This window comes from Abramis brama, assembly GCF_963993115.1.
Source record: "Abramis brama genome assembly, chromosome: 15".
Classification (NCBI taxonomy): Eukaryota; Metazoa; Chordata; class Actinopteri; order Cypriniformes; family Leuciscidae; genus Abramis; species Abramis brama.
This window is the reverse complement of record NC_139977.1, coordinates 27,591,742-27,617,430: the sequence shown is the minus strand read 5'-3', so window position 1 is coordinate 27,617,430 and position 25,689 is coordinate 27,591,742. Positions and strand designations below refer to the sequence as shown.

The 25,689-nt window shown below is 37.2% G+C and overlaps 1 protein-coding gene across 5 annotated transcripts in view; it reads right to left on the bottom strand.

The window, feature by feature from the left end:
- ptpn13 (protein tyrosine phosphatase non-receptor type 13) overlaps positions 1 to 25,689 on the bottom strand; it is a 71,094-nt gene that overhangs the window by 20,910 nt on the left and 24,495 nt on the right. For 3 of the 5 annotated variants that reach the window (XM_084136148.1, XM_084136149.1, XM_084136152.1), the window contains exons 7-23: positions 23,032 to 23,601; positions 13,971 to 14,063; positions 13,141 to 13,228; positions 11,512 to 11,710; positions 10,780 to 10,854; positions 10,519 to 10,687; positions 9,800 to 9,950; positions 9,089 to 9,227; positions 8,537 to 8,689; positions 8,012 to 8,194; positions 7,706 to 7,868; positions 6,420 to 6,783; positions 4,741 to 4,847; positions 3,820 to 3,879; positions 2,604 to 2,693; positions 1,739 to 1,846; positions 18 to 149 (exon numbers count right to left, since the gene is read on the bottom strand). In XM_084136148.1, the coding sequence (XP_083992274.1) occupies positions 18 to 149; positions 1,739 to 1,846; positions 2,604 to 2,693; positions 3,820 to 3,879; positions 4,741 to 4,847; positions 6,420 to 6,783; positions 7,706 to 7,868; positions 8,012 to 8,194; positions 8,537 to 8,689; positions 9,089 to 9,227; positions 9,800 to 9,950; positions 10,519 to 10,687; positions 10,780 to 10,854; positions 11,512 to 11,710; positions 13,141 to 13,228; positions 13,971 to 14,063; positions 23,032 to 23,601 (2,844 nt within the window). The remainder of the gene's footprint in view (positions 1 to 17; positions 150 to 1,738; positions 1,847 to 2,603; positions 2,694 to 3,819; positions 3,880 to 4,740; positions 4,848 to 6,419; positions 6,784 to 7,705; positions 7,869 to 8,011; positions 8,195 to 8,536; positions 8,690 to 9,088; positions 9,228 to 9,799; positions 9,951 to 10,518; positions 10,688 to 10,779; positions 10,855 to 11,511; positions 11,711 to 13,140; positions 13,229 to 13,970; positions 14,064 to 23,031; positions 23,602 to 25,689) is intronic. The other 2 variants (XM_084136150.1, XM_084136151.1) reach the window with 1 other exon arrangement.

Sequence of the window (25,689 nt, the reverse complement as noted above, 5' to 3'; positions counted from 1 at the left end):
CACACGCAATCCATTACCTGGAAACAGTCTCTCTTTAGGTTGAGAGACCACCAGTGTGACATCATCAGGGGTGCTCTGCAGAATCTCCACCACAGTGTCATGTGATAGGTCTTCCAGACTGACATCATTCACGCTCAACAGCCTGTCACCTGCAGGAAAAGACAAAAATGTGGAGTTAACAACCTTACACTGAGCAAATAAAAATGTTTTAAGCGTTCTGGAACAGGGTTATTATAGTTATCTAAAAGCATAAAAAAAGCATGTTGTTTAAAAAAATAAAAATAAATAAAAATAAAAATAAAAAAATAAATAAAAAAATAAATAATAATAAAATAAAATAAAATAATAATAAAAAAAAACATTTCAGGTAGTTTGCAAGAAAACATTTCTTATTTAGTTTAACTTGATGTACTAAAACTAAAATTGAAATAAAAATTAATTTAAAAAAAATTTAGACATTAAGAATAAAAATGACAAAAACAATGAAAATGGAAGATATAAAAATAAAAACATTTAATACTAAAATTACACTGTTCTGGAATTGATCGGTGAGCTCTAAAATCATTTAGATCACTATGAATGATTCCAGAACATTTCCAGAGTCAGGATTCTAGAATAACATACAGAGTTATGGAACTGTTATGGAACTGTTAAAGTGTTCTGGAATCTTTCAATGTAATTTTTGGGTAATTTAGGTGCCATTAAAGGCATTCTAGAATTATTTAAAGCATTAAAGATCATTTAAGTTATACAATACTTAACAACCTTCTACAGAAAATCCGAATCGCTCAAAGTGTTCTGTAATCATTCAAAGACTTCTAGAACCAGTTCAAAGTGTTCCAAATTCTTTTGGAGAATTTTGGAATTGTTCAAAGGATTCTGCAACCACTCAAAGCATTCCATACATTTAAAGCATTCTAGAATCATTTAAAAGTATTCTACAACTAGTCAAAGTATTCAATGATCTTGTAAAACATTCTAGAATAATTTAAAGCACTGTAGAATCACTTAAAGCATACTAAACAGGGAGTTAACAACCTTTTAGTGAATATTCTAGAATCGTTCAAAGTGAAATAATCGCTTCAAGTGTTCTGGAATCAGTTCGAAGTGTTCTGGAATCTTTCAGAGCATTCAGAAATCGTTCAAAGCATTTTGGAATCACTCGAAGCATTCTATAATCATTTAAAAGTATTCTAGAATTATTTAAAGCATTCAACAATCATTAACAGCAGTGGTTCAACCTTAGGCCTCCTGTTATTCAACACAATATGCAAAGGCTCCCCAGTATCTACAAAATATATTTTGTTTTCTGCTGTAATTATGACAAAGCTGCTTGTTTTAAAGCTTTTTTATTAACATATACTTGAAATATTAAAAATGAATAGACCATGATTCATTTGTGTGATTCCATAAGTTTAAAGAATTTTGCATTAGATTGATTTTTACTTGATATTAGATTTTTTTTATATTATAATTTATTAATTTAAATACTTGTAAGTCATCCTGCGGGCCCCTTTGTAAGTTTTCTGAGGCCTCCTGTTTGAGAACCACTGTTTTAAAGCATGCTCAAAAATCAGTTAAAAGTATACTATAATGGTTTAAATCTTTCAAGGGTATTGTGGAACCAAGATTCTAGGAATTCTGTAAATTTCTCGACTAAAATGTGATGCTTTCCGTCAGAAAATTCAAACTACTTCTAAATATAGAAACAAGATCACTCCTCTTTCCACTCTGATACCTGGTTTCAGACAGCCGTTGATATCTGCTGGTCCCCCCGGTGTTATGGAGCTGATGAGGGAGCCCAGGTCCTGACGGCCAGAATTCTCTCCGCCTACGACCTGAAAGCCTGGTGAGCGACACAAATACACACTTCATCCTACTATGTCTCACAGACTACAAAAAGACAAATGTCCAAAGATTCAAAGATGCCTTATTGAGAGAGTAACTTGTGCATATACTCAATGATAAACAACCTCTTATTCAGGCTAAATCCTGATAAGATATTTCAGTGCAAGTCCCCATCTGAGGTGGATGTAAAACAGCACATTTCCCTCCCAGAGTGGGATTCATTAATCACTGTGTGAGAGGTGAGGACTGCCAGACCTCTGCACTCTATCACACTATAGTCATGTGTATGTGTATGTGTATGTGTGTGTGTGTGTGTGTGTGTGTGTGTGTGTGTGTGTGTGTGTGGGGGGGGCCTGGTAAACCCTACATTATGAGGACAAAATGTACCCACAAAGATGGCAATACCTGAAATCTTTGTCCTTGTGTGAACATGTTTTGGTCCCCATGAGGAAAACCGCTTATAAATCATACAGACCAATGTTTTTTTTTTAAATGTACAGATGCAGAATGTTTTCTGTAATGTGTAAGTTTAGGGGTAGGGTTAGGGTAAGGGGATAGAAAACACAGTTTGTACAGTATAACAATTATTATGTCTATGAAAAGTCTCCATAAAACATGAAAACTCAATGTGTGTGTGTGTGTGTGTGTGTGCGTGCGTGCGTGCGTGCGTGCGTGCGTGCGTGCGTGCGTGCGTGTGGCATTTCTGTGTCAAAGGAGCTCCATTCTGACTGGATGTGTGAACCCCTCTCACTCACCCAGCCCATATTTGACGTCTTTCTTCAGATTTACGGTCTGTATCTCTCGCTCTGGGGAGGGTAAGGCATGCACCTTCTTCTTCAGGGAGTCTGTGGGTGGGAAATAACAGAGGGGGAAGAGGTTTAGGTTTTAAAACAGTGTGTGTCCATTTACACACAAACACACTTTGAGAACTAATAACCAGTGTTATTAAGGTTAGTTCAGAGAACACAATCCAAAAGACCTATTGACAATTGTATATTTTCTTAATGAAAAAAAAACATTTTATATATAAAATTGAGCATCCCGCAACAGTCTCTATTTTATATATATATATTTTATTAAATGCATACATGCATTCATACATACATACATGCATTCATACATGCATTCATGCATACTTTTTTTTACTTACTTACTTACTTACTTACTTACTTACTTACTTACTTACTTACTTACTTACTTACTTACTTACTTACTTACTTACTTACTTACTTACTTACTTACTTACTTACTTACTTACTTACTTACTTACTTACTTACTGTAACACTTGTTCATTGTATATAAAGTATCAAAAAGCTAAGTATAAAAAGTCTCAAATGCATGTACAGCTTTCCATAAGCTGGGCTAATCTTTCATAACTAGGGTCTTGGTGCTAAGGGACAACATTATGTTTGGCCCAACTCTGATGTGCTATACTAACAGCCGTGGCCAGCAACTCAACTCATACTCGAGGAGGAGGGAGATTAGCCCACACCACGGCCATATATCAGAGCTGCTAAAAACACGTGGCTTAGCGAAAGTGCATCTGAGCCAGAGAAAGACGCCAATGAAACTTGAGCCAAGTGTGTGCGAGAGAGGAAAGTGCATAACAAAAGATGTTCTCCATGCCATGCAAAACACCCGAGAAAACAGCAATCCGGAGCATGTTGGATTTGGCAAGTTCTCGTCAGACTTTGGGATTCTAAACTCTGATTAAACACACGTCGTTGTCAATGTGAGGCAAACGACTGTTATTATTGACATTAAAATCGGGACTGTTTTCCTTCAGTAAAAGTTCACTGCAATTTAAGCAGATGTGTTTCAGGGCCAGAGAGGACATGACATTTCATAGCAACTTTCAGGACTTACTAAATTTGACCACTGAAAAGAAACAGATGACTGGCAGAAAAAAAAGTACATAGAGCTGTGCTGTGCTCCACAGAGCTAAACGAAACACAGATTTTATATCGTACCAGTGATTCCTATGGAGGCGGCAGGAGTCGAGGGCACTCCAGAGCTGTGCATGCTCACACCTGCAGAATATTAAAAACAGGTCAAGGTACTAGACCGTCATAACTACAAAATAATTAAATGCATGTATTCAAGGGGATGTATTTTGTATTATGTGACACTAAAGACTAGAGTAATGATGCTGAAAATGTAACTTTGCATCACAGCGAAAAACAACAAGGACAATAACTGTAAAAGTAATAAAATAGGTCTAGTTATGGTCTTCGTTGTTTTTGACCCATAACCTTAATAAAAAAGATTGTTTATTTAAATACATAATGTATTAATGCCATTTTATGCATTTCATTTGCTATTGTTATATTTTAAAAAATTGATAGTATGACTCTGATTTGAAGAAAGTAAATGGAGTGAACTTTGCTGTCATGTTGCCTAAAAACAATTCTTCGCCATGGTAAAATCACATGTATATATAAAGCCTTGCATTATTCTCTGACATATATGATGACGAATGTAAAAGCACATCAATTCAGACTGTAATCTCTTCATGGCATCTATTCTACATGCGGAGGAAGATGTTGAGAGGATTTGGGCTGCTGCTCTCTCTGATCTAACAGCGGATGATGGGATGAAATGGAGAAGTAAAATGAAAAGATCAGTGAGGGAACCGAGGGAGAGAGCTGTTAAAAAGATAAAACGAAAGAGGCAGACAGCCCCTGACTCCACAGAGAGACGCAGAGAGAAAATAATTCCACCCACTATCCTGACAGACCATCAGAAGAGAGACTACAAAGTAAGGAAGTTAGAGATGGCGAAATAAAAGTTCAAAAGCAGAAAGACATGTTCTTTGAGGGTGATGAGCCATTTTCCAGGCAGGTGCAAGTGGAGATGAGACAGAAGCAACTGGTCAATCTCATTGTCCTCACCTACGACATACGCCTGTCCCGTGTCCTCACAGGAGGAAGAGTCAGACTCTTTCTTCAAGCTTTTGGGGCTCCAGCGGGGACTGTCGTCGACCGTGGTGCTGAACATACTGAGAATAAAGTAAAAGAAAATCATTTTCTGATCAATTCATAAAAATCACCAGAGAGTGAAACTGCATATGATATTTATAAACTTAAGTTACATAGATATTACAATCATAAAGATGTACTTGATCACAATCACCAAATCAAGACTTCACCCACAAGAGCACTGTTCCTGTGAGCATGCATTACACCACTGAGTGTAAAATATTACAATTATCTTCACAGGACTATAAAATGGTTGCAAACATGTGCAAACACGGTTTGAAGAATATCAGTCTCACAGGCACAGAGACTGTCTGTCTCCCTTGAGAGCTGATTAATGCTGTTGGCCCCAGGCAGCTCAGCGGCAAGCTGACACAGCAACACGCAAATGCAGAACAGGAGAGTGCGACAGGCGTAAAGACATTCGGGAAAAAACTGCAGGAGTGTGAGACGGGTATAACAAACTAAAAGAAGTATGAAGACGAGTATAAAGACGTAAGATAAACCACAGTAGACAAGGAAAATGACACTGTTTTGAGACATAAGACAAACTACAGCAGACGGGTGTAAAGACATTGTAAATTGAGTGTAAAATGGGTGTAAAGATACATTTTTTTGCATGATTAGGTGAGTGAGACAGGAGTAAAGACATTATTTATAAGACAAACTACAATTGATCAGCAGAATGAGAAGGGTGTAAAGATATCATAAAACAAAGCTAGAGAGTGAGACGAGTGTAAAGGGCATTAAAAGGCACACGATGCAGAAGAGTGAGACGGGAGTAATACATTATAAAGCAAAAACACAGCAGAAGAGGAGAGTGAGACAGGTGTGAAGCAATAAGACAAGCTGAATCATATCAGGAGAGTGAGACGGGTACAAAGACATCAAAAAACAATGTTCAGCAGAAAGTGAGAGTGAGAACGGTGCAAAAACCTTATCAGATAAACTACAGGAGAGTCAGACAAGCATAAAGAAGTTACAAGACAAACTACAACCAAGCAGAAGGAGACTGGTGTAAAGATATAATAACTGCCAAACAGGAGAGCGATACGAGTGTGAAGACATAAGCAGAGCAGGAGATTGAGAAAGTTTGAAAGACATAAGAGAAACCACATCAGAGCTAGAGAGCAAGAGGGGTATAAAGGTATTGTTAAAAAAAAAAAAAAATTATTTAGAGAAGGAGAGTGAGACAGGTATAAAGGAATTAAAAGGCACACAATGCTAATCAAGAGGGTAATACAGGTGTGAAACATTATAAGACAAACTACAACTAAGCAGAAGAACCGGAGAGTGAGACGGGATACAAAAATATGGGTAATATGGGTGTAAGATGAGTTATCCTCTATTAGATATTACATAAGTTGTACATGAGTAGGAGAGTGAGACAGAGACATTATTTTCAAGACAAGTTACAATTGATCAGGAGAAGGAGACTGGTGTAAAAACAAAGCATAGCAAAGCAGCAGACATAAGACAAACTGCAGGTGAGCGAGATCAGTGTAAAAACAAACTATCTATGAGACAGCCAGTGAATAAAACAAGATTGCAACCATCATTTGTTTTGTAAATATATGTTTGCATGTGTCGCTCACCTTTCCTGCTGTCTGGCGACAGAGATGGAGTCCGTGTCGGAGCTTGCGCGCTGGTGTGATGATGCAAGCACTTGTGATCGGGCCATGCTGCTCTGTGATTGGCTACTGAAAGGCAGCATCCTGTGCTCTGGCGACTCAGGCAGCTGACCTAGGTTATGATGGGAACGACTCTTCATCCTGGGGTTGGAGCTGCTGAACCCCGGATAGGGCGGTTCTGCTGGGGCAGAGACCCGACCCAGTGAACTCTTGCTGACGGACATCTCAGAGTAGGACATCCTCTTGTAGAGTTCGGGGTCAGTGCTGGGGGACAGACTAACTGCACCCATCCCATCAGAGTACTGCAGACTGCTCAGAGGAGAGTTCTCTGCAGGCAAGAAACAACAGAAGATGGTGAAGAACATGCAAAGTGCTCCAGCTTGCATGCCATTTTTGGCTTCTACACAGCCAAGAAAGGTTCTACATTATAGCTTGTATTGACCCTATAGTTTATTTTCAACCCTGAAACCCTGAGTTTAATGCCAGTTCTTGAAGAGCAAATTGAGGAGGATGGGCCATTTGGAACACTTCCTTATTTTCCCAAGGTTTCTTATCTCAAAGGAACTTTTCCTTGCCGTTTTCTCATTTTGTTTAATCACTAGGAGTTCAACCCTAAAAGTTTGCCTAAAGTTGTTTTCTTTTGATTGCAAATATTTCAGAATGCCAGAAGTAAATATTGAAATAAATATCAGAAGTCCTGAAGTCATCTTGTTACAGTGTTAAAATGACACTGGCCAGAACTATGAGTACCACACAAAAATGTAATTAAGAAATCAATGATCAATTTTTAATCAATACCAGAAATAATTAAAAGCACAAAAATCACAAAGAAATAATAATAAATCACAAAATCATGTTTAAAAAGGTAAATAAATAAATAAATAAATCATAAATCATGTTTAAATCGTAATAAAAAAACACTCGCCATTTGCTTTTCTTAATCCATTTGCCAATGGAGTTAAAAAAGCCATTGGACAGTTCACACATGGGAGCAGCCAATGAATGCATCAACTGAATTACATTCACGATCAAAACTATTAATTTTATAAAATGTATGTGGAAATATTGTGTGGAAACTATGGAATATCTGCCTTTCTTGCAGACAAATACACAATCTGAATCTATATTTACAATATTTATGCTGTATTCTTGCTCTTTTACAGCTACATAAAGAGTATTAAATTAAAAATTAAATAAATGTTTGCTTTCTGCTTCCATTTTTGTTTGCTCTTTCTTTCTTTCTTTCTCACCCAGGTCCTGCAGTTCTTGGTTGTTCTGTCTGGCTTTCATGTGCAGGTGGAATTTGTACTGGGCCGAGCACTGTTGCAGCAGATACTGGCAGGTCTTCTGACTGTCTGTCTGAAACAGATGTTTGATCCCGTCTGAAGTGTTCTGCAAGCAAATCTTCTTTTTCTGCCATAGAGAAACACATAAACACACCAAATAAATGATTCCATGTCAAACAGCCTGAAGCTGAACTTCTTTAGCTTTTTTTCTGGGAACTCACGGCTGTGTGATTTCCACCAAATGAAAACATGCACATTTAAACTTCTTACCGTGAAAGAGATCTTCTTGGTATCCCTCCAGGGGAACCTTAGCACAGGGGTTCGATTTCCATTCAGGACCTCGAAGATGAGGACACCCTTCGAGTAAATGCCCAGCATGATGCCAGTCAGGGATCTCTTCTCAGGAAGCACACGATGGAAGTGAACTCCATATTCCGGCAGTCTCTGGCACACCTTTAAATTAGAGAGAAATGACGAGACCGATCTAATCACAAGCAGACTACAACAACAGCTTTTAGGAAAAGAAATCGAGCACAATCAAAACAAGTCAGTTTATTCACATCTATTGACTTTACTATACTTATCTCGTAAAAAAACAAAAAACAATTCATGTCTGTGAATGAGTAAAACCAGGCTCCAAGTACAACTTTTGGTCTGGCTGTGATCAAAAGTATTTGAGGGAAAACAGATTGCAGCAATCTATGTTTATTCCAGTCAATTACAGAAGTTTGGCCAATCAGGAAGCTCTGCCTAGAATCACTCTGCAGGACTGATGCGTTTCATTTAGTTCCTGACCTTGAGGAACTCAAGCTCGGCCTCCTGCTCTGAAGCGTTGAAGTACGAGCTGTGGAGTTTGGGTAGCTCTTCTTTAACGGTGGTCTGATCGATCTTGTCCAGAACCGAAGCGGGGAGGTAGTGTTCCGACCGGAAATATGTCTTTCCATGGAGCTGTTGGAACATGAAGGAGAAAACATGTAATGAAAAAATACCATTTTTTCCTGAAAAACCTTTTTCCACTATAAATAACCATTCATGCAATAGAAAGGTTCCAAAGGTTCTTCAATGAACCATTGAAGCCAATAAAGAACCTTTATTTTTGAGACTTAATATGATGTTCAGATGGTCAAAACAATCTCTGCTTTAAAATAGTATTTAAGATTCCTGGTTTAAATCACATTTTTTTGTTATAAAACACTTGAATATGGAGAGTTAGATGAATAAATAACTATGGTAAGGGGGGTTTTCAGTTGGTAACAACAATCTCTCAAAAAAACACTGATGTACTCAAAAATTATTCTTAATCTTGTGAACAAAACTTTTCTCTATTTTTCCCCATGTCGTTTGTACCTCCGTCTGATAGTCCCCAAACTCCGCCTGCAGTGCCAAGGACGCCAAGATCATGGAATTTTCCAGGTCACAGCGTACCCGCTCCTCTAGGATATCCTTCCGCAGCTGCAAGTAGTACTGGTGCTTCGTCATCATGTGTCTATTTAAAAAAAAATAGCTTGATTAATTTGGCTTTACTGGATAATACATTTATTGATGCAGAACCAAGCAAAAGATTGGGATCAGTAAGAACATTTTTTAATAAATTATTACTTTTATTCAGCAAGCATACAATAAATAGAACAAAATATATTATGTATTAAAATTCAATATAGTATTTTAAATGGTAATAATGGTAATAATAATAATAATAATAATAATAATTCACAATATTTACTGTTTATTTGGTCAAATAAACCATAATGGTCATAATGTTTTGGCTTGTCAGTGTGTGTGTGTGTATAAAGCTGCCAAAGGTCGTGAAAAAATATGTTTTTGAGACCCAATGTAAATCGCTTTATATTTTCTTTGTAGTGGCCAGAACGTGAGGAACGTGGCACCACATTCATTTCTGGGATTGCAAAAATAAAATGAAAATAGGAGGAAAAAGCATTTGGCTTTCTAGATTCACTTCTGATAGTACAGACTGCATGCTTTATTTTGCAATTCAGAAAATAGCTAGAAAGTTACAATATTTTGGAGTCTGACTGCAGTTGCTGTCTGAGCTCTTACTGTATCAGACTGACATCATCCTGAAAGAACTTGATACGCAGAAACAGATTAAAATTGACATTCGTTTTCTTTTTCTTAGGGTCATCCTTCCAACCATCAGGTGCCACCTTTGAAAGTTTGGAGTCAGGTTCGACGAAGTAGAACTCGTCATCTAAAAAAAAGGAAAAAGAAAATAAGAAAAACAAACAGATTATGCTAAAAGTGTTCAATGCAGCATAAAAAGCAAAAGCCTTTGGCTTGGGAGGCATGAGTCAGAGGACTTAATGAACCATCTGTGGACACAAACCACCCGTGTCCATTAGAGCCGTAACTAGAGGAGTCATGCAGGGGCAGCGTGTCAGGAAGACAACAACAGAATTATTTATTCTGATCTATTTACACACTTCATAATCAAATAACTCTGTTCACCTGAACATATACCAATAACATAAGCTGTCCTGTTGACATTACAGGAAAAATCTACTTAAATATCACTTTAAATGTAATGCTGCAGGATTGATTAGATATATAGAAATGCAGCATGGTGCTTTCATTTAGACTCAACAAAAACACAAAACTGTGAAAGATATTGCATTTCTCACAAACAAAACCAAAGACATTTCTTCTCTACAAAGTGTCCGCATTTTTGTTTTAGACAGAAAGGTATACAAGAAATGAATGGAGGCAGAAAGGAATTGGATGCATTTAATAACAGTTTAAAAGAAAGATGTTTTATGCACCTTTAAGGTAGGCGAGGCTGAAGAGATGGTGCTCCACCAGTCCAATGTGAGCTACAACCATGTCCAAAACGTCCTTACAGACCGCCTTCACATCGCAACTCAGCTCCAACTTCTGACCGTTCAGTAAGACCACCCCCACTTTTCTCAGACTCTCCTCCTTTGACTTGTTCTGTCAAAACATGCAAAAATTAGAAATGCATACATGTATACATTTATACATGTAGCAGCAAAAATCAGAGCAGTTTTTTTTTTCTGTCTTACCATAATGGACGAAGGCACGCTTAAAACCACAGTTGGCTCACTGCTCATCCTCACAAACTCGGGGCCAAACAGATTCTACAACACAAAAAAACATTTTTTCAAACGTCCCACAGAGACCTTAAGTTGAACAAATCAAAGTGATTGTGCATTCACATACGCAGTGTATCTGAAGTCAAATTGAATTATTTCATGTTTGCATCATTCACACTATAACTTGCATAATCTGAATTCAATCTGAATTTTATTGACCTTGATTTCTTCAGCTTTGTATAAAACTTTTATTAGATAAATATGAAATATAAAGTTGAGCATGATCACTTCATGCCTGTTACAGTGTGAATGCTGCAAAGCTAAAGTGAATTCAATGTGAATTCAGATGAACTGGATTATGTTATCCTATTCACAAATCTATATGCATAAAATTAAATCTGAATCGAATTTGCTTTAAGCATATTTAATCAAATACTTCATCCTTCGTTGTTAATTCTGTAACTTGCATAAACTGAATTCAATTAGAGTTCAGTTAACCTTGAACTCAGTTGAATGTGATTTATTCATAAAAGTTATGGTGTGAACGACATGAAGCAAAAGTAAAGCCAATCTGAATCCAGATGAACTGGATTACGACATCTTTGGATTATTCACAATGTAAAATTCAATTAAATCATATTTCGTCATTAACACTAACTTGTACAATGTGAATTTAATCTGAATTCTGCAGCACTGTATTACTTTAGATTTGCGTGGATGGAGGCCGGTCTCCAAAGGACTGCTATGAAGAGGCTCCACCAGGTCCAGTATAGAGGTGCGCGGGTCTTCGCCAGGGTAGATGGAGGCTCTAGACAGCCGGGCCTGGAGCCTGTGCAATTCTTCCTGACGCTGGATCAGAAGTTCTGTTCCCAACAGCTCATCCTGACCCGCCTCAAAAAGTCTGGACACAAGGCAAAACCAGGATGGTGTTGTAATTCAGTGCATTTTCATTCTGCTTATATACACTAATACATATATTTTATATACACCAACATCTGATAAAAATCATTATATCAATGGAAAGTCCTCATAAAACATGGAAACCCAACACGAGTGTGTGTGTTTATTTATGTAATTATAATATCAGCATATTTAAATTTCCAAATCAGAACAAGTTGTGAAAAGGAATCCTTAGAATTTAAGATAATAGGATGGATAAGACAACTAAGACTGTGTGTGTGAAGCGTTATGCCAATGGCAGAGCCAGCTGGTTGCCATGGGTGACCTATGGTGGGGCTCTGAGCCCTGGGCATCCTCAGGGAATCAATTACTGAACACTGTCCAAAACCTGCTCTACACAACAGCAGCACCTGGCAACCATCACCAACCGCCAACATCTACTTCAGGGAAGGACAGAGGTGGGTAGTTCATCTGGTTAACCAGCAGGGGGAGGAGTAGAATCACTGCCTCAATGAGAAACACATTAGATGGAAGTATTCACGGTATTTACACTGACTTTTGGCGGTTTGCCTGGGATAATAAGGATAAAATGCAACAAAAGCTGCTGGAAGATCACTGGAAAAGCTGTTAATAGGCAGAGAACAAGGAAAAACAGTGGGATATCAAAGTGCAAAGTATATAGCGTAGATGGGCCTTACGATTATGACAGTGATGATGACATATTTAAATGCTCACGCCTTCAATGCCAGAAAATCACTACTTTTTAAAACAAGCAGCACACTTTATCTATAATCTGAACACACAGACACAGATTAGAAGTTATATTAGTGAGCCAGGCACAATGATTTTCATATTAAGACAATAATATGTATTGCACACTTCATCTTACGGAAACCTGTTTACATTACTAGATTTAATGTAAAGCATTATTTGGCTGATTTATGAGCCTTTCAAATTGTGAGAGTAACTTAAAATGTGCTCATAAGTCAGTTTATGACATTTCTTACAATATTTGTGAGGACAATTTCAAAACTTTATGGCTTGAACACACTTTTGACTTGCTATTGAACACACATGACACGTTTACATAAAGCTAATTACAAAACTAAACAATAATCCAAAACTTGTTTCAAAAAATGAGGGAAAATATTAACATCACATATCTGGGGATGTCCCCATAGGGAGGTTTTGTGATGTTTAGATCATTTCTGGGGACAATTTTTGGTAACTGAAGCCACACACACACACTCAGTGCTGTAGTTCTTGTAACCAGAGCTAAACTTGAACAGGATGAGAGGAAATGAACTCAGGAAGGGTTTAGATTATCATTAACATGGGCCTGGGTCCACAACCACAAAAGAACTCAAGAAGGGGTCAGTACAGATGATTGATCAACACAAACATCAGAGAGGAAAAAAAGAGAGAGAATACCTGTGTCTCTGTGCACTGCTGAGCGAAACGGCGTCATGCTCTGTGAGGCCGACCTGAGAGCTGAACCGCCTCAAATCTTCAGGCTTAGCTGTTTGTGTAAAGAAAGTTGTGAAACTAATGCATGTGAGGTATGTGCCTTGCACAGTGCAGTAATATGCAAATCAAAACATTTGTATGTCCCCTAAATGAACAGCAGGGCCATCAATGAGTTTGATTCTAATTACATCCACCCACATTCATCTAAACTGTTGAAATGCTCACAGTGCTACAAGCTGTGATGACTCACACTGCATTCATAACTATGGTCGTATGGCCCAGATCATCTTATGGATAAACATCATGTTGAACAGGAAAAAAACTATCTTGAAAATTAATCTTATTTTGGTATTTTTAACATCGTAACATTAATTAAAGGTCCTTACTGTAATGCAGAAAAAAATATCATAAAACAATACAATATACATAAAGCAATAATTATACATATTATATAAAATATATATAAAATTATATACTATATTATTATATATGCCTATAAACTTGTAGTGCCTTGAGAAAAACAACAAAGTAAAACAACTGGACACATTACGGTAATAAGAATGTGGAAGGGGCTTAAATTGTCATGAAAATATAATATGTCTCATAATATGACAACAACAACAAAAAAATTGACTTCCTTCTCTTATAAATAAACAAGAAAATAAAAATAATATAAATGCTAATATTTTTTAAAAAATTGATTCAAGCCAGAAATTATTTATACGCCTGGTGTGTATAAAAAAAATAATATTTTTTTAAAAAAAGGTAGAGATTGATGAAGTCATTAGGACAACCTTGTCTGTAGTCGGGGTCTGATGATGCCACTGAGGGGCTTTCGCTGGAGGAACTGTAGTCGCTGTGGTATCTTCTGTGAGTATGTAGGGGATCTGAAAATGGAAATTCCATTTGTAAATTCATTTGTAAATTCCATTATGTAAGAATGTAGCACAGCACATTCAAATACTAAAGTTAGCCTGTCAATTCTAGTTTATTTCTTGAGAAAATCAGGGACAGCCCTGCCCTCAACTTGCATTTTATTATTAAAAAGAGCACTTATTGTTCGATTCACATTTATTTGTATTAGCGCTTTTCACAATACACATCGTTTCAAAGCAGCTTTGTTCTACAAAAAATTCCTGTCACACTTATAGTCTTTTAAATCATGTCCAGAGAAAACCCCAATTCTATCCCCATAACCAAATGAAACAGACAAATTACCCTAATATTCTCAATCATGGACTGTTATTAACATAGTAAATGCAGATGCTGCTGGAAACTGTTACAGATTATTTCCATCATTATAAGCACTGACAGGAGTTCAGAAATGTGATGAGGGAGTGTCTAGCTTCCAAACATTCATACAGTAACTAACAGTGTAGGCTTTTGGTATGAACACGAGTGTAAATCATGTTCTTCCACGTGTCATGTTTTATGATCTCAAAGGAAGGTATGTGACCAGCAGTCAAGTTGAAGGCCTTCGGGTAAATTAATTAAATAACATCAGCAAATCACACCTTGCTTCTTTTCAATATGACATGGATTACAGTGTGGTTTAGAAGCGAGATTGGAAAACACCGAAAAGGGTTTACAATACAAAGCATAATTTAATTGAGTACAAGCACATTGAGTCTACAGCAAAACTACTTATACTCCACTGCAGCTCCTCAAAACCGTATGAATGTATGAATGAACACCATATGGCAGTCATCTCATCTGTCAGAATTTCAGAATGCTCAGTTTTCAAACAGGAGACTTTTACAATTAAAGCTCAAACCTGAGAAAACCACTCTAGGCTGACCCAATAACCGTTAACATGGCTCTGGACTAAGATCTGTTTAATATTGATCAGCCTGTAAAAAACAAACAAAACCACCAAAAGTTTGTTTTATTTAAATTAAGTTTTTAATTGAACTTTATAGCAGGGGCGATTACCCAAGCCATTTGTGGACTCGCTAATTAATATCAACAATATGGCCTGGTTTCACAGACAGGGCTTAGATTAAGCCAGGATTAGGCCTTAGTTCAATTAGGGCACTTAAGTAGCTTTTTTAAACGTGCCTTATAAAAAACATTACTGGTGTGAATCTAGTGTGACAAAACAATGGCACTGACATTTTAAAATATGTCAGTGTAAGTTGCTTTTAGTTAAAACATGCATTTTAGTCTGGGACTAGACTTAAGTCTTGTCTGTGAAACTGGGGGATTGTATTATAAATTCACTTGTTTGAGGTATGTAATAAAGCGTACGATAAGATTTTATCAATACGTACATAACACTCCATTTATTTATCTGCCAAACTACGGTAATTTCCTTCAAATCTGCCAGCTAGAGGGTTTGGGTAAGCAGATCCACAGCAGCTTTGGCGCATACGCTCTGTTGCTATGATTCAACATCATTATCCCGCGTTCTCATTGGTTTGCTGGCATTTGGGGGATTTCATGCGCAGGAAAAGCTATCTGCGAATCGCTCGTCCAAGAGGAAAAATGTGCTGTAGCTGCCAGATCTTGATCAATGAAAATCATAATATTTCACTTTCTCCATAGGGAGGTTTTTATTTAGGGGCAGTTGTGGCCTAATGGGTTCAATACTCACTACTGTGTGTGTGTGTGCACTTGGATGGGCGAATTGCAACGCACACATTTCGAGTATGGGACACAATACTTGGCTACACACGTCACTTTCACTTTCTTTGCACGAAAGCTTGTAAACAGTTAAAGACCTTACCTACTGTAAGTAGACCTACTATAACTTTCCGAGGTTGTTAATCATTAGTCTATGCACTTAAGTCACCAATTTGCATGATTTCAACTTGTTTTTTAAAATAATACTTTTATTTGTATTTATTATACTTATATGTATTTATATGTTTTATTTGTTAAATTATTTGTATTAGTTTGACCTTAAGTAACACTAAATCCCTTGTAAGTGTGTTCTCAGTCAAATTATTCTTCAGTTTGCATTTCCAGACCAAGCTCAGGTAGGAAACTCTGAATCATTGACTCAGCTTTACTCTTGTGTATGTGTGTGTACATTACGTCACTATCTAAACTTGACAGCATTCCCTGTGTGTGTGGCGTGCTGCCTCTGTGCATAACTTGACAAGTCTGTCAGAACCTGAAAATCAAGTCCACGCACCTCAGTTTCTTAAAGCTGCATATTTAGCATTGACGGAATTCCTGAAGGATTTCTCAAGCCAGGAGTTTCGGAAAGGCAAAACAATGAAGCTTCAGTCTCATGCCCGACTGAATGCTCTCCACAGTAAACAATTAGCTCAACCTTGAGTGAAACTTTGAAACAATGACAATTATGTAAAGCAATCAAACAGTTCCACGTAAAGAGACTGAAAAATGTGTAAACAGTTCCATAAATTCAGTTAACTAGTCAGTCCACTGACTTCAAGGGATATTTCACACTATCTTCTTTTGTGTTATAAACTCATACAGGTTTGGAACAACATGAGGGTGAGTAAAATTTCCATTTTTGGGTGAACTATGCCTTTAAATGAAAGCACCTGCTCATGGAGGAAATAGTGATGTGATGCATACTTCATATTTAATGGGGGGGTTGCATTAAAAGGAGCTTAAATGTCACACACACAAAAAAAAAAATTCTATAAACTTAAAACAAGCTGCAAATAACTGAAAATGATTTGATTTAAAAAAAAAAATTGATGTAACGTATAACCTGGGCATGTTCTTTTGTGAGTTTCAACCCACAATACGAAAAGGGAGGATGATCTGGCAACCCCTGAAAAGGGCGTTAAAAAAAAAACACTGTACACACACATAAACACAAACCAAGACACTCACACCAACAAAAAACAAAAACAGACACCCATACATATTACTACTTTGACTATGGGAAATGCTGCCCACAGAGTGTAGTTCTCAGAGCCTGGTGGGAGTTTGGCGGGCTGTGAAGTGAGTCACTTGCACACAAACACACACCGTATCATCAAACTGGCCCATGATAACACTCACATCACTGTAGGTGTGAGAGCACGTCTGCTAAAAGCCTCTGAAGACATTAACTCCCTCGAGTGTGCGCTTTCTCTCGGCTCATCATTTATTTTACAACTCTTTCTGTAGAGCGAAAATCTTTGAAACGAACGGAGGAAAGAATGAGTGCATTAGGGAGCAGGACGGAGTGTTCTGCCACAGGCTGCACGCATCACGTAATGTCATACGAATCAATTTTCTGCCACGTTTCATGCCACTTTGCAGATGTGAGATAATTCAAGAGAAAACGCCTCTGGATCAATGCCAACCACAAGCTGAACGATAGTGATGCACGACATCTGCCAAACAAATGTGTGATCGTTTTATTGATGCATGACATAAAGCTCTGTGTAGTGTCATTATTGGGCCATATTTATCTTAATTGCCTTGTTTATGAAAAATTCTGTGTAAATCCATTCATTCAAATATGACAAATTATGCAAGAATGGTGTTAAAAACGATTTTCATGGAAATTTGTTCTGCTCAAGTTTCATGAATGGCCTAATATGTTGTTCTGTTATGTAATTTGGACTGTTCAGACAAAAAAAAATATAAGAAATGCATATTAATGAAAAAATATTCAGTGGGCAAAAAGAGTACAGAAAAGATCACATTGATTAAACATGACCAAAGACTTTAAAGGGGTCATGACAGATTTTTTTTATATACATTTTCCTCTAGGTTCACTTAATGTTAATAAAGTGTTTTGCAAAACAAAAATAGTTCTTGAAAGTGGACAAAGAAACAACTGGAAATGAAGGGCAGAACAGATGGTATCCCAATGGATGTTGGATCTCAACTCTTGGGTCCAAATTTTCATCATGACCTCAGATCTTGTGAGTCAGCCATCAGAAGCTCAGAGGATCGGGACGTGTAGGTGGACAGGTCATACATGTCAGCGCCACCTCAGTATCTTCTGCTAAATCTCTTTTCAGAGAGGAAAACACCCACATTTAGACTTATTCTTTTCCCTACTCTACCTTTTCCCAATCTTGCATGCTCTTCATCACTTCCTCATGTTCCTTGCCTTTTTCCAGTCATTTCTTTCTCAAGGGTCTCCTCTGATCTTAATGTTTTAGAGGCCCGGGGCAGACTCATATACTAGTGATTATTGCCATTGAAAGTCTTACATGCAAATGGATTCAACAAAATAATTAAATAAAAACAAAGGAAGAGAAAAAGAACAAGGGATTAATGGGGTAATTAGAGCCTGATGAGGACAGAAAACACAAAAGGGTTTCGGGAGAAAGGCTGTTTTCATTAAAGCGCTGAACACTGAAGAGGTCTGTTCATTAGAGTGGCTTTGTTTCTGTCCTGTAAAGCGCTGATTTTAAGAGGAAGGTCAGAGATTTACTAGCAAAGTGGAAAAAGCTTTCAGTCTGTCGAGTCAAAGTTCTGTCAGACTTGCATATCCTCTTGTGATTTTATGGTATTTTTTTCTTTTGATAATTGAAGATCAAACCATAAAAAATATGCACGTGGTTTTGTAGCAATAACGTATTTGGAGTTGCTCTTTAAATCTCTGACAAGCCTTTTTTTTTTCCCAGCCATATTGTTTCATAACACACACAGAATAAATCCTACGAACACAATATAGAGTGTGCTATGCTCAGAATGTTATAAACAAATTTTAAATGCAAATACATAAATAAATGTGTAAATAAATAAATAAATAAATAAATAAAGTGTAAATAAATAAACGCATGTGTAAGTAAATAAATAAAAATAAATGTGTAAATAAATACATAGATGTGTAAATAAATACATAGATGTGTTAAAAAAATATGTAAACAAATAAACGTAAATAAATAAAAAGTGTAAATAAATGAATGTGAAAATAAATAAGTAATAAACAAATAAACTTGCAAGTAAATAAATCTTTCTGGGGACCCTCAATGACTCTCGGTGAACAATTAAGAAAGTCTCTCTCAAACAATATGTCTAAAATAATATATACATTGATAAACTGTAGGGTCATGCAGGTAAGGAAAAAAAAAAAGCTGCAAAAAGTTAAACTTCTAAGTGACCTGAAGATATGCAGAGTATGAGAGAGATAAGATCTGATCTCTCTGCGAAACTGCAAGTAGATACGATCATGACAGGTCGCAAAGCAGATGTAACACAGAATAAATGTTACATACTAGGAAGACCTGTGGAATGAAGAAGTGGTGGAGTTTACAGAGCGTGTGATCTGGGAAGTGTCTCCACGGCTCAGAGTTTCCTGAAGCTCTAGTTGAGTGTGGGAGAAGTCTTTAAAAAGCTTTTAGATTCAAACAACCTTCGACCCACGGGTGAGAGATCTTCCATAAAATGTAATCCACACAGATGGACTTTAACATGAAATAATCTCTTTCCGTTCTCATCCCTGTCTTTTATTATCAGGATGTATGTAGTGACAATCGGACCCTTCTGTCTGCTCAAGAATCCTGATCAATTCTACTCACAAATGTCTCCAATAAAACAACAAAACAGCACACGTGACCTGATGACAAGTAATGGACATTTCCTCGTGCTAAAAACACATGACTCAAATTACTGTCTCCAAGATCAGCACACTCCAAAAACATGGATGTACCTTGACTTGAAAGTGGATGTATTTAGGGCAGAGTTTCCCTAATGACGGATCATAAACACCAAGTAGGTCGAGATGAAAGTGCAAACATGGATTTTACAAAATCAAATAAAAATGCAGAATTTAAATCATTTAAAATTAAATCAAATTTGAATGTAAACTAATTTAAATTAAGTGTGAAACTCAGTATAAAAGTTATAAATATATATATAGGATCAGTTGTTTGCTATGCTATGAGCCTCAACAAATGATCTGCGCACCATTACATTCATTCACAGCAAATACAGGCACCGAAACAACCAAAATATGTGCTCTTTCCCATCATGCTCTAATGGGGCTGGACATTCCTTCTCTTCAGGATCGTGGGTAATGCGGCCCATTATTGTCAGGAAAATGAGCCTGGCTCATGTTTACACAAGCGGATGGACAGACGGCAGCTTGACACACAGAATCGTGTTTTCCCTCACAAAAGCAATATGATGGCAAAGATTCCTCTTATAATACACTTTGGAGAACATATGATTGAAAACTATTTTTTTCCTGCTCTTTTGAAGAAAGAGTATAATATAAGATTTATTCAGAAAATGTCAAAGTTATTCCATCACAACCATGAATAATACCTCAACATATGACGAACCACACCATGCAAAACGCACAAATTTAGACAACCAGGCAATTTACACAAGTCTTAAAGGTACAGTAGTGAAAAGGTCATTTAATTCTAAGAGTCTAAAAGAGGATCGAAAGAGCTCATGAAACATTAAATCGACTGTTTTTGGTGTAAAAAAAAAAAAAACTAACATTATAACTGGAAAGAATGCTACTAAAAAAGTGCAGAGTATTAGACAGCCTCAGACAGATCAGCTTCATGGATCCATGAGCCAGAGTAAAACCACACGGGCTGGGAAGAGAATGTCTTTGGTTCTGAGCTCAACCGTGGTAAAAATAGCAGCCAAACAGCTTCTGGGCTCAGTTCAGGGCCAGGTCGGGTTGGAAAGCCTGAGGTTTATTATTATGAAGCAAAGCTTCTCTCCATCGAGAAAATGTCCAGATGGAGGCCAGGCGAAGGATGTGTACATGAAAGTGGCTCATATGAAGAATTCAATATCTCTAATGGAGACTGCAAGGTGGCAATAAGACAAGAATGAAGAAAAAACATATATGGGAGAATTAATTACATTACTTTTTGTCTTGCAGATTTACGGCCTAAAATGTCCTCTTTTATATAAGCACAGAGAAGTTTGATTCATTTTAATGAATAGGTTCGTTCAGACAGATCACTTAAATGAACCAGTTCAAAAATCAATTCAGTCTCTCTGCTCCAAGTATATGCATATTTTTTGTGTCGATATACAACTAAAATATGATGATTAATCAGTATTAAAATAAAATAAAATAAAAAAGCCCTCCCCAAAGCTGCATAGTTAGTTACATGCAGTGAACTTTTTCAAAAGGGTAGCTTGACTGATGTTTAACTACTTTAAATTAGTTTCACCAACAGTGTGGAAAGTTCTGAATGAAAAGCTAGCAGAAAATGGCGAGAGAGACCCAGAGAGAGTGAATGAGTGAAAGAGAGAGAGTAAAAAGCTTGCATAAGTCTGTGAGCTTTGAAGGCCTAGAATTATCCATCTCTCTAATTAGTTCCTGGAATCTTGAGCCCTCAGCCAGACTGAGTCATAAAGAACCTGGCAACATGCCGCACGTGCAAAAGCCATGCAAAACCCATTCATAACCCTGCGTTCACTTCCACCACACACACACAGAGACACCTCAGCTCGGCAAGACTTTAGTTTCACAGGAACTCAAAACATCAGAAGAGCAAAAAAGTTCCTCTGTAACACAAATACAATTCATGGTTGCCGTTGAACCTTCTGATGGTTATTGCAATGCTTTTTAGTTATGAGTCAAAGTCAGTAGCACAGTGGTTTTAACCAGCCTGGTTAACGCTGTCACATCAACTGCATTGCATGGAGCCTGAAGGATAAAACCCTTGCCACAAAAGCATTTCGTGATGTGACCATGATGCAATGATAAGCTACAGGCACAATTTCTCATTGAGCAACACAGGGTTAAGTGTTTTACTGCAACCTTTTGATTACAATCCCAGATCTTAGACTACATCACCGCTAGTCTCAGTCTCAGACAGCACACCCACAGTCCATTCACTGGTGATTTCAGCCATTTTTGTGTGCAGTTTCCATCAGATAGTCAATATCATTCTGACAACTAGCTCTGCACAACTCACAGCAAACAAAGTGTTGTTGATACAATGAGCTTGAGGGGAAAACGAATCCTGGATTTGGATTTTCTGACAAAATCTTGCAGAGCCATAGGCATTATTTGTAATTTTCCACATTGGGGTCAATCTCATAAAGCCTGACAAGAAATGGCAGGGTAATTTAACTCTAAGATCATAAGAAAAACATATATATTGCATGCAAAAAATGAGCCTACAAGTACACTACTGGTCCCTAAGAATTTTTTTTTTATGTTTTTGAAAAGTCTGCTCACAACTCACACATTGACTAGATCAAAGAAACAGTAAAAACAGTAATGTTGTGAAATATTATTACAAATTTAAAAGAACTATTTAAATATATTTAAAAAATATTATTTATTCCTTTGATGGCAAATCTGAAATGTCTTCAGTGTCACATGATCCTTCAAAAATCTTTCCAATATGATGTTTTGAAAGAAAATTTTCTAATAATGATGTTGAAAACAGTTTAATATTTTAATATACTTTTTATATTTTACTTATATATTTTTTGGTGGAAGTCATAATACACATATTGTTTGATAAGATTTTTTGATAAATAGAAGATTCAAAAGAACAGCATTTATTTGAAATAGAAATCTAACATTATAAATGTATTTATTGTCACTTAAATTTAATGAATCCTTGCAAAATAAAAGTATAAATTTCTTTCCAAAAAAAAAAACTTACTGACCCAAAGCTTTTGAATAGCCGATATTTAAAAATCAATATTTTTTGTATTGTGACAATATTTTCAGACATATTTTACACTTGATCTTTCCTGTTTTGTGTCTAGGAATTTTTATTTGTCCATTCTCAGTTTAACTTGAGAGTTATATGTTTAATCGTTTTTAAAACGAACATCAGCATAGAAATAGTATTAAGAAATATAATACAATTGGCTTAACTTTGTTCATGCAAAACATACGTTTTTTTGTGAAAATTTATTTCTTGACCGGTATTGTGAGATTCACAGACCGTTTATTATTGTGGTAAGCGAACAAGTAACTTTAGAATCAGTACTCACCATCTATGGCCTGTTTGAGCGCTTGCAGTTTCTTATGCTTCTCTCTGATCCGGTCGTAAGCGCTGTTGAACGCCGAGCCGACAGACTGACTCGAATGGTGATGGGTCTTCCCGACATCCAAGCTCCCAAAGTCCGAATAACGGGAGTCTCTGGCTTTGGAAGCTGATTTGTGTTTACTGGCTGAGCGGGTGCTCAGAGCGCTGCTGCCCCGTCGGGCGTCCTCAAGGGCCCCAAAGCGGAGCATATCCGGATCCAGGCAGGCCAGGTCTGCTGAGGAGGCCCAGCTTTTGTTTCTCTGATGAGGGTGTGAACGCTGGTTCACCTCCACGGGTCGGCCGCGCTGTTGTTGCAGTTGTTGTTGTTGTTGCTGGCGTTGGTGGTAGAGTTCAGCAGTGGATCCGGACCCAGCATTGTACTCTGAAGGGGCATTCTGAACAAGACCCTCGTCTGCTCTGACAAGGTCCTGTATGGGAAGAGAGCCCATAGAGCGGCTGAGTCCGCGGTTCAGGTTGTCCTGCTCCTGGGTTCGGGCTCTATAACGCTCCAGCACACGATGGGCGGCACTACGCCCTAATGGGGAGAAAAAAAAAAATAGTACAAAAAAAGGTTAAACGTATAAAAGTTTAAAGACAAATAAGAATCTATTGAAGGACATAAACTAAATGTGGGACCCTTGCTGTCTTCAGGGAGCATTTTTATTGGATCACGTTTGTCAAGGCGTGATTAGAATGGGTCATAATTGGCTGAAAGAACAGAAGGGACAATAGTGGCCTTCTAGTGGTTACCAGCCCCACTAAAGCCTCTCTGATTTCACCCTGAGCTTCCAGCGGCACGCTCTTTAGCCACGCCAATTCCAGCACTGTCAATCAGGAAGACATGGATGTTCCAGATGGTTCTCTCTTAGGGAACTGTTTGAGCATTAAATGGCTCAACAAGAGGCCTTTTCTCTCATGTTTCATAAAAAGCTTACTATATCGTAGGGGGCAAAGATGGATCTGGGCTGATTTCAAGCAGTTAACAAAAAGAGGCATGCTAAAGTCATTACACACACTGACCCAGACACTTCAAAACCCTTAATGCTGGAAGGATACCAGTGTCACAAAATCGGAAATTAGATACAAGAGTCTTACCATATCGTAGACCAACAAGATGTAAAACTAAATGCCTTAAAGTCACAATGAATTGGAAATAGATATTTTCTTCCTTATTGTGATGTACATCCAAGTGTAATGGATTATCGAAAAAGAAGAAATTGTAGGGCAGGGACTTGGTTATATGCATTGATTATTGATTTGATTTTGAGATATAGGTGTTGCATTCAAAAGTGGAGGAAGATGAATGCGAGCTAAATGATTGGAGAAGTCCTGCATACATCACCAGACAGAAGTCTGTCATTTTCACTGGAAGATCCAGTTGTGGCAGATTGGTTAAACATTATGAGGTCCAAAAAAAAAACTTTTTCACAAATGGATTGTTCATAATAAGATCTATAACATGCATTTATTAATTAATTCATAATATAATTAATACACAATATATTTAAAATATAAATAATATCAATTTATATAGATTAATAAAATAATATAAAGAAATAAAGAAAAATATTTATTTATATTGAAGCGGTTTTTTATTTTATTATTGGCCTTTTTGCCACATTTTTAAAACAACAGTGGACAGATGATCAAGAATGATGGGGAGAAGATGGTGGACATGGATTAGGAAATGTTATGGGTCTGTTTTGAACTTAGCAGTTATAATGTTTGAACATCATGGCTCAATTTGCTGGAGCACTAACTGTTAAGCTAGTTAAGAAAGATATAGCCGTTTAATTGTAAAGACTGACTGATTTGTTGAAGCACACAATATGCTAAAGAAAACGTGCTTCGGGTAAAGGCACAAACGTGCTCAACATCACCTAATAATTTGCCCAAACACTAGGATTTGTGTGCCACTAAACAGTTTACACTGTATACAAAATGTATCCCAAAAATTTTAGCAACAAATGTTAACGGCAACAGGCCAGTAGCGCTTGCATAAAAAGGAGATGCTAATGCAAATAAAATATTGCCATATAGTACCTGAAGCTCTCAGAAGTCACATAAGGACAACCACTGTGAAATTTAAACATTTATACTATTGTTTTGACAGCCCTGAAACAGATATGTATATTTGCTGCTATGTATATTTCAAGACAAGCTAAGCAGTGTTAGCATAGCCTGAGGCTAATGCTAGTGTGCAGAGCACGAATACTTTTGAAAAAGTCAACAAACATTCGATCTACAAAATGAGAACAATGACACAGTCTGAGACCACAGTTATTACTTAGTTGCTGAGGTTTCATGACATCAGTAAAGCCAAAAATAAGCTAGAGTGAAGTGAGTCACATCATGACCCCAATGCGTGGCCAGATACAACAGCATGAAAACAAAACTTCCTACAGAACACGCAGTAAAAAACCCTGGGAAATATGTATTAGTGATCGATGCCATGCCTCAGTTACATAACCGGTCGGTCGTGTTTGTGCTAAAGCACCACTGAAACCACTGGGAAAATCTGGTCATATTTTCCAAAATGAAACGCTCTGGTTTTGGTTTGTGGTGATGTGCTTGTCTAGTTTCGGTTCAAACTCTTGTCTATGCACACAGTGAGAAGACAAGA